The sequence below is a fragment of the Chlamydotis macqueenii genome, chromosome 3, assembly GCF_036417535.1.
Source record: "Chlamydotis macqueenii isolate bChlMac1 chromosome 3, bChlMac1.mat, whole genome shotgun sequence".
Lineage (NCBI taxonomy): Eukaryota > Metazoa > Chordata > Aves > Otidiformes > Otididae > Chlamydotis > Chlamydotis macqueenii.
Genome location: NC_141558.1, coordinates 21515616 through 21528486, shown reverse-complemented (window position 1 = coordinate 21528486; position 12871 = coordinate 21515616). Strand labels below are relative to the sequence as shown.

The 12871-nt window shown below is 38.2% G+C and overlaps 1 protein-coding gene across 1 annotated transcript in view; it reads right to left on the bottom strand.

Moving 5' to 3' along the window:
* Positions 1–4824: 4824 nt before the first annotated feature.
* Positions 4825–12871, bottom strand: part of SH3YL1 (SH3 and SYLF domain containing 1) — a 50799-nt gene continuing 42752 nt past the window's right edge. Inside the window, exon 10 of the mRNA XM_086744508.1 lies at positions 4825–5422. Within this exon, the coding sequence (XP_086600634.1) occupies positions 5223–5422 (200 nt within the window). The 3' untranslated portion in view covers positions 4825–5222. The remainder of the gene's footprint in view (positions 5423–12871) is intronic.

Sequence of the window (12871 nt, the reverse complement as noted above, 5' to 3'; positions counted from 1 at the left end):
GTTCTGGCCATTTTTTTTTTTTAGAAATAGATTCCTATAGGTAGGATGCTGTGTCTATATTTAGGTAATACAGAAGATGGGTCTACATTTCAGAAATTCTGTGCATCTAAATATCCTCAATAAATCAACATAAGCAGCTGCAGTTCAGGTCTCTTTAGATCAGATAATTCTTTTAAAGATCTACTGCAAAAGCTACATAAACGACTATTTTTGTGTTCCTTCTGATCATACAAGTATAAACTGTGTATAGAATCAATAGAAATGAAATTATGTAATGTGGATTAAAGATTGTAAAGTTTGACACAATTTGAAAAAAAATCATTTTAAAAATTGTGCAAGTATGATTAGGGCTACTGTAAAAATTTATTAAGCTTTTAAAGGAGAAACTCAGTCATTTTTCAAGGAGATGCCTCTACTCAATCCTGAGGAATTTCCACCTGTCATTCTACTCCCAATTTATTAGGCAAACAGAACAGAACATCACTGAGGAAGACATTCGGACTGAGCTGGTCCTTATCCAAACACGGATCCAAAATAACCACCCAATGTGTGAGTGTGTGTGTATGCACACAAACAGAAAGAGAGAAACAGAACAGTGAAGCAGGGAAGACTCGCCTGAGATGCATCTGTGCAAGGTTCAATAAATGGGAATGTTTGGACTGATATAGAAGGGAGAGTGGGATTACATGTTTACTTGTTGCTGAAGAACTGGAGATACTAGCGATGACGGAAATTTACACCTACACCTAACCGAAGTATTTTTTGGTCAGCAATGGCCTGCAAGGAGAAAAAGAATGGAGGAAAATGTTAGATCAAAAGTTTTGCAGTTATACTTATTACCAAAGTTAAATTTTTAAAATTATGAGTTAAAGTTAAATTACTAACAAATTAACAGATTTTTGCAATGTTTTGCAGAAGAGAATTTAAGCACACTGTAATTATGGTTTTGGTCACATATTTAAAAGTATCACAAACAAATATAAATGGACACAGTGATGTCGGCTGGCAAGGAGATATGTTAGGAATAAACTGAATAAGGTTTACAAAACTTTTTGCTGAAAGCATAAATACCATTTTAAATGGTTAATTAAAGTGGATGCATTAATTAAAACAGATGTGGAAGAAGGATCACCTGATAACAGTGGCATGCTGTTTCTATTTAACCACTAGCTGATGAAATGCCTGTAAGAAAGAAAAAAAATCTTATTTTTCATTTCCCTCCCTGCATTTTGTATCTTTTGCTAGTATCAGGATAAAAGGAGTACTTTGGATTTTAAGCTAATCATAATGGTTTAAAAGTAAACTTTAAAATGTATCATCTTGTCCCTTTACCACAAGCTGAATACTTTTCTTATTTACATCATTTGTTGACAGACAGTTGCCTAAATACTCTGAATACCTAAAATTCTGGAAACATGGAACTGTCAGATATTACTGTTTCACGATTACAAACATAATGCAAAATTTGGTGTATTTAATAATTACGGTGTTTTTCTGAGTTTTGCAATGGATTCCCCTTGTAAAACTAACAGAATCAGTACTCAGCTAACGTAAATTTTGCTAAATACTGATATAAACTAGATATCAAATCTTTTGAAGTTTTATTGTATGGAAAGGGTGGATTTGAAGAAACTAAGCTGTCATATGTCTTTAAACCACACAAAACAGAGAAAAAAAGAGAAGGTGTCTTGATCCAAAAGCTGATGAGGAGATTGTATGCACTAGGATCTTCCTGTGAGTTGAACTCTTGCTGAACAGACTTGGTAGATAGTGTTGTTACTATCACATATATTCTCCAATATGTTTTCATTCTGGAAAAAACAGACTTAGCTTGATAACAGTAGATTGGACAGTGAGCAGCCTCACGAGGTAAAATTTGCATGCACTGAACAAACTCAGACCAGTGGAGAAGATACATCATCCTAACAGATGTCTAAGGCTCTAGAACTGCCTTCCTATAGACGAGAGAGGGAGCTTAGGAAATAATTAAAACTCAGGTTTGAAAAGATGAGTAGGGGGAAAAATATAGTTCAGGGAGACGATGGAAACTGTTAAAAGAGGAACAAGACTACTTCCCTTTATCTTTCTCTAGGTTTAAGCAATGAAAGCTACCACAGATATAAAAGGTAAAGCTTTAATAATCTCAGACTTAACCTCAAAAAAACCTGTTTAGTCCTCTAAACTATTATGAGGAACATCTCTCAGTCCACTAGAAAGCAAGCAAAACCCAAACTCATGCTGAAGATGAGAATAAACAGTCTTCATTCTTTTTGTCCTTCAACTGTGACGTTTACACAAGCATTCCAGTCCTTGAAAGGATAAACCTTAGGCCACAGACAGCAGGGAAGAGGCATTCAAATGCTCCTAGTAGACAAATCATTTGGTATTCTATAAAAGGCCAGAGTGGGTAAAAACTTTCTTGCAAATCTGCCGTCAATATGTGTACATGTTATTGAAAGCACACCAGCTAGACATGTCAGAAGGAAGATTCTTTGTAGTGCACCTTGCAAAACTGACCTGCCAGTCCAGTGACTGCAATCACATCCAGAGAAAAATGCTTACAGTTGCAATAGAAAAATATATTCCTGGACAACACGGAATTAAAAATTTGAAGCCTATAATATAGCAACCCATAAGATTTTCTCCAAGAAAGAATTCTATTTTGACTGTTAGCTTAAGCCCACTGACATGGGTTGATGCAGCCTGTGTCAAAGGCATGTAGAATCAGGCAGTAGAGTTCTGTAGTGCTTCAAGAAGGTTTCTTTTTGACAACCAATGGCTTTTTTTTTTTTGCATTAGGCTAAGCCACCGAATCTTCTATTTCCTGTATTATATTTAGAGGAAGAAGAGGATTTTCTAGGTATGAGATACACTTCCCATTTAATATTTCCCCTTCAAAACATGGCCTGGATTTAGCAATTAATTAGTACTATCCTGCAGAGTTTACAGACTATCATGAACACTTAGATTAGACAACCCTCATTTTTCCCAAACTAAGCTAAGTCAATCCAGGAAACTGAATTTACACAAACAATAAAAAGATTTTACTGTGCAAGTTCATAAATTCTGACAGTTTCATAGAAGCAGACACTTGAGATGAGTTAAGAAGCCTTAACAACGCTACACAAAGGCAGTATACCGGCTAGAAAGCAGCCAGCATTCTGGAAATCACTAACGAATTACCGCAGCACAATTCTGCTAGTGGATGCTTCAGCTTGTACCGCATAACTAAAGTGCAGCAGCAGGATATAATCAATGAAAGAGTGATTCTTTGTGAACATATGGCACATCTAGCTTCTGGGTCCATGATATTATTATTAATTTCCATCCACTGAGTCTTGATATTAGATGATTCAGTGTTTCCTTGCTTAATAAGCAATAGATGCAGTCTATGAAAGACAGGCAAACACAGAATTTGCTTTGTCACCTCAAATTACCAGATTTGGACAACAGCCCTTCTACACTTCTGCTCCAGCTGTGTAAGGTTTTCTAAGCCTTTCCATCTAGTTGGGAAATACTTTCTAAAAAAATACCTGCAAGCAGTACGGATCTGTTTGGTGGTGCTGTGTGTCTGAAGACAGATCACATACGTCTGTCTTGTCATTGAGGCAAAGAAAATGAAGGATTTTCATTGAAAGGTAGTAAACACATTTGACCATAGTTTCAGTCTCTCCTGTCTCAATTTGAGTTTATCAAAAAAGTGTGTCCCAGTCCGAAAGAAATCCATAAACTTTTGCCAATGAGTGCAGCAGAATGATTTTTGCCAGTGAGTGGAGTGGATTTCTGGAATGATCCAGAAACTTTTGCAAGTTAGTGGAGCAGAATGATTTTCTAATGATGATTAAGTCTTCCTCTATACTAGGCTTTGCTTTGCCATTCAGATGGGATAACTTAAAGCTAAACCGCATCTGATAGATCAGTAGATCATAACAGCAGATCAACTGCAACTTGGTTGCTGGAAAGATCACAAATACTGATTTTCCATCTGATACTTGTGGCACTGTTAGAAGAAACAAGGACTTAACAAAATACATTTTCGAATGGGGAAATGAAGAAGCATAATTATCATATTGGCATTAACTCCATACAAGAGGCAAATTCAGCATATCCAGCAACGAGAAGGAAACTAAACGGGTTCTCAAAAACTTCAGGTCTCACTCTCACCTCTGCTCTGATTCGTCACATCAACTTTCAAGTCAGTATCTGGATCCGTAAAATGAAGTGGATTTACAAAAATACTCAAAATGAAGTTAAAAGTCAAGAATAATAATGCTATACATTACTACTACCTAAATCATACAGAAATATCTTCCCTGTCTTACTGTTAATAATTTACTCTATTTACTCTGTAATTTACTCTATGTTGCTCTTTCCTTAAAGATTAAACATTAAAAAAATCTTAAATGGGAAGAAGCAGGAAGAGTTGTGCAAGCTCACTTGTGAACCAGGCAGAGATTTCTCTATCTTGTTTCTACCTGTGGAACAAGTTCCTACAGGAATCAAGGGACATCCTAAGCCTGTATATTTTCTGGGAGGGTCTATTCATGCATTCTATCAAACAAACTTTCAGAAGTGCTTAAATTCTTCAAAGATGAGGGCAATACAAGACAAACTATCAGAGAAATGGAACATCTTAACTGTTACAGAGTTGTTAAAAAAAAGTTCTTTCTACGCCTAACCAGGACAAACACCGGGGATCATACCTAAAGTAGTTACTAAGAAAAACTGAAATGTTTAAAGTGATTTTTAAAACTGAGTATAAAGCCATACCTGTGCAAAAATATCTGTGTTCCACAAAAGTAAAGAACTCCAACTCAGAGACTATTTGAAGCAAATTTGAGAGTATTTATTATAGAAGAGACGACAAATTATAATTTAATAGAAGTCAGTATTTTTTCAGCATATTTAGTTCTAAATTGTTTCTAATTTTTCCCCTCATGTAAAAAATAAATCCATATAGCAAGACAGAACTGAAACTAGACACAAATTGGAGTACTTTTTATATGGCAACTTGCTCAAAAAGAAAACTTTATAATAAATTGACCATCACCTACTGTTTATTTAAGAAGGAAGTTTAGGGGAAAGTTAAGGTCATTTAATGCATTTGCATTTTGTGTTAGAGTAGTCTTGATCAAGAATCTCATTTTAATAAAATCTGAGAAGTTAAAATATATTTTTCAGTGTAAATATATTACTGCTTCAATATTTGTTTCTATACAAATTTAGTTGTTACTTATGGCAACATAATTGGCTGGAAAGATGCCAGTTTGCCCTCCTATTCTTCCTTCCCACCAATCAAACTGGGAATCTGTTTTGGTTGTGACTGTGATTTTGTCTCCAGCTTTGAAAGTCAGGTCTCCCGGCTGTTGTCCTTCGAATGAATAAAGGGCTGTCACTTCTACTGGATTGCTCCAAGAGTTACCTGAAGTGAAAGAAATTAAATAAAAAGGAAATTACTAAACTGCACACATAGTAAGTCCTTATATACAATATTCTTAAATGACAGTAGAAAACACTGACAAAGAAACCAAAATAATTTATCTGAGCATATAAACCATCGATAAAAACCCCTTAATTTCCACTACATTCTTAGGTAAAAGAAATTTGGATTCTAGTCTACCAGCACAGTCTATTCAATAAATAAAGTAGTACTCCACACAAAATAAAGATCAGATTTTTTTCCTATATACTTCACACAATCAAACAGAGAACAAAAGCAGTCAAACAGTGGGAACAAAAGCAGTGCATTGGAAGAAAGCGCAAGTACTTGCTGAAAGACTGCTAACACAACAATGTTCAGATTTTAGTTTTGGTATGTATTCTCTGTGACAGTTTCTTCATGGACATTACAGAACTTATAGCAAGAATTTTGATTTTTTTAACAATATTCAAAATATAGGATGGTAAAACACAAAATAACCACAGAATCTCCCTTGACTTTCCATAGGGTTTGCATGATCTAGGATTTTGGTGTATCTTTTGAATGAAACACAGAAAACGTATTAGAGGAAATAACTGGTTACAGTTTGAAGTACTGGAAGCGTCTTGGCTGGCATAGCAGCATTTTAGACCACATATACAAATGGCTTTTATTCTCTCTCCACCAGGCTCCTACATAACTATTTCAGTCCTTAACTGGGGTTGGAATCATGCCATGAGTCTTCTGATCTACAGTTAAAATCACCTGAAGTCTTGGATACCACTATCCAGCCTCCACTCCTCTTGACACTTTTTTAGCCCAGATCTCAATGTTTATTACTCTTGAACTTTCAGTCTAAGTGAATAGCTTCAATTTGCTAAAAATTATGTTTGCTCTCAATTCCTCTGACTGTCTGACCTATACAAGGCAGTTGCATTTGTTTAATGTTGATTTAGAAAACAGTTAAATCTCTCGCATGAATGCATCTAAAAGTGAAAAATGGAAGATGCAATGGAAGACCAGTTAAGGAGAAATAATGAAGACGTTTACACAGTCAGGTGGAGAGATTTCGGGATGTATTGCTCATATGGACATGACGGCTGCACAAATGCTCAAGCATTCAAGATCAAAGGCTTTTAGTGTTAGCTGCACCTGCTTGCTGCCAGAACTGTGCTGCAAAAGGAGAAACTCAAGCTCTTCTTAATCTACACGTTGGAAGTACAGAGCTATAAAGGATGGTGAGAGAAGCACCGATACAACTTTTCTTTTGGCAGTCTGTCATCAACAATTCACAGAACTTTTCTTCTAGTTGCTTTTATCACTTTAAAAGAAAAAGGAAAAATCTTTTGCCCCTAAGCCTCACAAATACAGACTGTAGCCAAAACAGGACAAACAGAGAAGAATAATGGACTACAAATGTATGCATAAACAGCCTAGATTTTTTTTTTCCCAGCATCTGTCAACATGTATGTTCATTCTATAGGCCAGCTCTTTTCCTTCAGGATCTGCGTTTGTAGCAATCATCAAAGTTTAACACAAAATTCTTTGACCATGTGCCGGGAAAGTGTTGGTTGCAGAGAAGTCAACTGCTGTCTTCCTTGGTCATACAGTCTCTCTCTCTCTCCTGATATTTATATTCATGATCTAAAGCCACACACCACTATTTATTTTGATGTGAAAACAAAACCAGATAAGAATACTCATATTTATCAGGTCCTTATCTCCACCAGTTACTCCTACCAAAAAACGTAGTGATACAGATTTGCTAAATATCTTTTCTACTTTCACACTTGAAACCCTAACAGACTGAGTATTCAGCAATTACATTATTTTCCTCCAAGAATTCAAGTATTTGATGCAGTCAAGATGATATGATGTGTTCCCACGCAAACTGTGGTTTGAAGCTAGATTCTGTGATTAAGGAAATCGCAGCAAAAATCACAAAAGTAAAAGATGCTTTGACTTTTTACTCCTACTTTTGATTGAAGAAGAGTAGGAAAATACTGTGGCTCAGGACTCTTTAGGTGCTAAGGCATGAAAACAGTTATGACTTGGTCACATATGAAAAAGAAGATTCAGCCAGCACACACGGGTAAAAGTGTATTTGTGTTACGACGAAGGCTACAAATTCTTATACTTTGAGTTCTTAGTCATATGTGTCATATGTGTGGAGAGACATTTGAACTTAAATGTTCAAATAGATAATCCCTTAAGGAGAATTAGAGTTACTATATATTTGTAACTGCTCAAACTATGTTAATATACTTGGAAAAATTAGATAATTAACATCCCACAAGAAGAGTCTGAAAGTGCCTGAGAGAGCTTTTTTCACTACATTCAGTAGAAGAACTGTAACCTCACTTTAATATGCTGGACTCGTAGCAATGCCAGCAAGTAGTAGTAACCTCCTCCATGGCTGAACTTGCATTAAGAGTATGATTGCAATTCCTCTTACACAAACCATTGAGTATACTGAAACTGGCTCAGTAAAAGTAGGAAGAAAAACAAAGGGAAAGTGGACAGAAATTAAAGCATGAAAAGGTGGAATAAAAGAAGTGCATGTGAGATATTAAAGTGTAGGAGTGCATTTGATGCACCGCAGTCGTGCCTCCAATCATTGTTTGCTCTGTCATATGAAGAAGACTGTTTTACCCATTTCCCTTCCCATTTTTTCCCCTGTGCATGTGTATCTTTCCAAACATGCAGAAAACTCAAGGCACCACAGCTGATTGTGAACGTTGATTTCTGAGTTTTTGCCTCATTTGCTACCTGCTATCCTTTAAAAGCACTTTCCAGCTTGATTCTTGTCAGGTATTTCATAAAAATTCCTACTTAATTGTGGTTTTGTTAGTGAGGGGGGGCCTAAGGTGGTAGCTTCTGTAGGAAACTGCTAGAAGTCACTCCCCTTTGTTCAGGGGACTTGGCCAGGCCTAGGGCAGACCCACTGCTGGCCAAGGCCAAGCCGATTGGTAGCAGAATGTCCCATGATAACGCCTCTGCGATAACATATTTAAGAAAGGGAAAACAGAAAAAAAAAAAAGAGAAGAGAAGATGTGAAGAAGCTGAGCGGGGGCAGAAGCGCAGAGCGGGAGGCGCAGGCCTCATGGGCCTTGCAGGCCTCACCCTCTGGCCTCTTGCCAGGCAGCCGACTGGGCCCGACTCGGTCCAGCCCGGCTGCAAGAAGTGGAAAGATGAGAAGGAAGTGAATAAGATAGATGCAAAAAAAAAAAAAGATCCTGAGAGACATCTACCAGCCTGTTGTGAGGAATGGCTGCAGACACCAAGGTCAATGAAGAAGGAGGGGGAAGAGTAATGTGGCTCCTGGCCAAGATTCCCCTGCAGCCTGTGGTGACGACCATGGTGGAGCAGGTTGTCCCCCTGCAGCCCATGGAGGTCCACGGAGGAGCAGAGATCCACCTGCAGCCCGTGGAGGACCCCACACCGGAGCAGGTGGAGGCCTGAAGGAGGCTGCGGCGGCCCGTGGAGGGCCCGCTGGGACAGCCATTCTGGAGAGACTGCACCCCACGGAAGAGATGACCCACACCGGAGCAGTTTCACAAAGGACTGTGGCCCATGGGAGAGACCCCACTCTGGAGCAGGGGAGGAATGCGAGGAGTTCTTCCCCTGATGATGAATTAGTGGCGTGAAACAATGTATGATGAACTGACTGCAACCCCCATCCCTCTTGCTCCCTGTGCCGCTCAGGGGGGGAAGGTAGTAGAGATAATGTTAAGCTTGGGAAGAGGGAGGGGTGGATGGAGGTTATCTTGTTCTCTGTCTCATTATCCTGCTGTTTGTAATAATAAATGAATAGTTTTTCCCAAGTCGAGTCTGTTTTGCCCGTGACGGTAACTTTAAGGATTTCTCCCTGTCCTTATCTCAAACCTCGAGTCGTTTTTCCTTATATTTTCTCTCCCTGTTCTCTCGGAGGGTGGGGGGAGTGAGAGAGAGACTGCGTAGTCTGGTCCTGAGCGGGGCTGAACTACGACATTAATTTTCCCTAGCAGCTCTTTCCCATACTATAGTTTAATTTTATTTCTCACAAAGATTCTAATCTCTTTACTTCCATATTTTTGTAGCATAAAACAGATAAAATCCATATTTATTGCCTTCAGACTGCAGCATCCTATGCCTCATATTTATACGGATCATCCTAATAAATAGATATCTTAAATTAATGCACTGTTACAAAATCTACCACATTATAAGGGGGAGCTATTTCATATTCTTGTTTCTTGATTTAAGTTTTACATAAAAAAGTTTTAAATAGAATTATTATAGTCAATCTGAAGATTGCTGAGTGCATATATTGAAACCACATTAGCAGTTCACACAAGATGGTGCTACAGTGCTACATACAGCACATGAAACTGAAAACATTGAGATTTATGAATATGCACACTGGAATAAAAACAAATTACATTGTGGAAAATCCTTAATTAATGGTATTTGAATACACACAGCACACTTCTACAAACACAGTGGTCAAAAGAGAAATATAGACATTTTGGCTGAAGACCAATTAGTGCAGCAGCCAGCATACATATTCAATGCTCTAGCATACAAGGGTATGGCGTATGCTGATAATAAACTGCTCTGACCACAATATCCTTTCATTTTTACTCATCTTTACATATGATAATGATTTGAACTTTGTGCTAAGGACTACTGCTATGGGTTAAGGTCTTGATGAGGTATAAACTAGAGTGAATTTATGGCCTCTTGGGTGTGCTGCAGTACCAGCCCCAGAGTCAACAAAAGAGCAATAAAACTATCTTTAATTACAATACATTTACCACAGAATGAAAGCAACCTCTAGAAAGTTGCTATAGCACAGATACACTGGCTACACTTATACTAACCAGTTGAAGGATGCCAGAGCCTTTCTTTGACTTTGAGGCCAACTAGCATAGAATGGCCACATACATAGTAGTAAATGCTCACCATCCAGAGAGGAGAGCCACATGTAAACTACCTACTGGTTTCTATACTGAAGTAACTCCTAAACCACATCTTTGAGTTACCAGGGAAAGTACTATGTGAGAATAACACCAAGTAACTTTCTAGCAACACAATCACATCAGTAACTGAGTTATAGTGCTTGGGCCAATGCCTTCACGCTGTTCAACTTAGTAGGTGTAGCCATCAGTTTCACATTCTAACATAAAATATTTGTAAATGTACAGCCTGATTCTAGGACTGTTTTTCAGAGAACAAGAAGCATTTTACATTATTTTAGGTTCAGTTTATTAAGCTTTCAAAAACTAAATCCAAGTTGGAAGGCAGAATACTACAGTCCAGCTGTGGGTCCCAAATTACGCATAGATGCATGTCCCGTAGCTACTGAATGTCTGATGCTGAAGAACTTGTAGAAGAATTAGACAAAAACTGTAAAGTGCTGCTTTTGGCCACTGACACAGCAATAAAACTGACATAAGTTTTATGTGCTTGAGGTTAGTGGTGAGATTGCTAAACATCCACTTCACAAAATTTATTTATTGTCAGCAATTAGAGAGCGAGCAGGATCTTTGTGGGTCAAATGTGCGCCTAGATGATGGAAACTATAAGTGAACTAACACAAACTGTTACTTTTGGTTTGGAAATAACATAAAACCATATTAAGAAACTTGCAAAAAAGGAGCCCTGTGACTAAACTGTTACCACAAATGAATCATCTGATCAAGGGTACTTACGACTGTCAGGGTAATCCTATCGCTGACTGTTGAATGGAGAAGGGATTAAGAACAGCCCTGAGGAGAAGAACTTGGGAGTGTTAGTGGATGAGAAGCTCAACATGAGCCAGCAATGTGCACTTGCAGCACAGACAGCCAACTGAATCCTGGGCTACATTAAAAGAATTGTGGCCAGCAGGTCGAGGGAGGTGATTCTCCCCTTCCACTCCACTCTCATGAGACCCCACCTGGAATACTGTGTCCAGTTCTGGAGCCACCAACATAAAAAGGACATGGACCAGTTGGAGAGGGTCCAGATGAGGCCACGAAGATGATCAGAGGGTGGAGCATCTCTTCTATGAGGACAGGCTGAGAGAGTTGGGGCTGTTCAGCCTGGAGAAGAGGAGGCTCCAGGAAGACCTTATAGCAGCCTTCCAGTACCTAAGGGAGCCTACAAGAAAACTGGGGAGGGACTTTTGACAAGGGCCTGCAGTGATAGGACAAGGGGTAATGGTTTTAAACTGGAAGAGGGTAGATTTAGATTCGCTATAAGGAAGACATTCTTCACTGTGAGGGTGACGAGGCACTGCAACAGGTTGCCCAGAGAAGTTGTTGATGGGTTGGTTGGGGTTTTGAGCGATCTGGTCTAGTGGAAGGTGTCCTTGCTCAGGACAGGAGGGTTGGAACTAGATCTTTAAGGTCCTTTCCAACCCAAATCATTCTATAATTCTATGATGATTCTGATTGTCCATACATTATGCACCTTCTGCTAAATCTCTGCTTTGGTAAATGGGCTGTGGGTCTGGTTTCTTTTGAAGTTCAACATTTATAACATCGCTTCTATTGCGACACAACATACCATATGAAAATGTGATTTTCTAGGTACATATATTTTTCCTTGAAACTGAATAGTGTCTCTACCTTACTCAAATATTTTATGCAACCTTTAGAATGCATGGCTACAGGTTTTGTTATTTAAAAACCAATGTGAATGAGCAATACATTCAACATACTAACTTCTACTTTCTCTTTTTTTTTTGTTAAGAAGTAGAGAAAAGTGACTAGAACTGTCACACAAAATGCTAAAGTCAGATGAGTCTCCAGCATAAGAGATGACAGAAGTTGTATAGTGCTGCCATAAAAGCTCCACCAAAAAGTGTCAGCTTACAGAAGAGCTGCACTAAAATCCTCACAGGTTAAACGGAGACTGAGAAAACTAAGCAACCACATGGATCCTTTTTGTGCAGCAGAAACAAAAGAAAACCAACAGACAAAATGACAAAAAACAACTAATGGATCTAGGCAGATGTATACAACTATGCTTTCAAAAACAAATATATCAAGTGTCAAAAAGGTTCACCATCACTACTAGAGTGTTCAGAGGCACCAAAAGCTTTGGTTATTACTTGTAGGTATAGGATGAGTTGCAGCTAATAGTAAACAGACAGAAATCTTAGTTCTTTATCTGTTATGGGACATTGGGCTTTTGTGTGGAAAGGATTTGTATTGAATTTATAACTAGTGTTCAGGTAAGAACGCAAAGTAGGCTGAAGAACGAGGTTAATTACTGGGTCTTGCAAATCTCGGAATAAAAAAGATATAGTTAGTGCCAGCAACAATGAAGAGTTTATAGGAGATTTTAATGGCCACCCTTAGCAAATGGCCTGCACAACATGACCTGCTAAGATATGATTGTGAGTGTGAATAATATGCGTGTGTGTGTGTGTGTGTGTATACATATATTGATTGTCTGAAGGATGTTTGCTCCAAATTATCATAT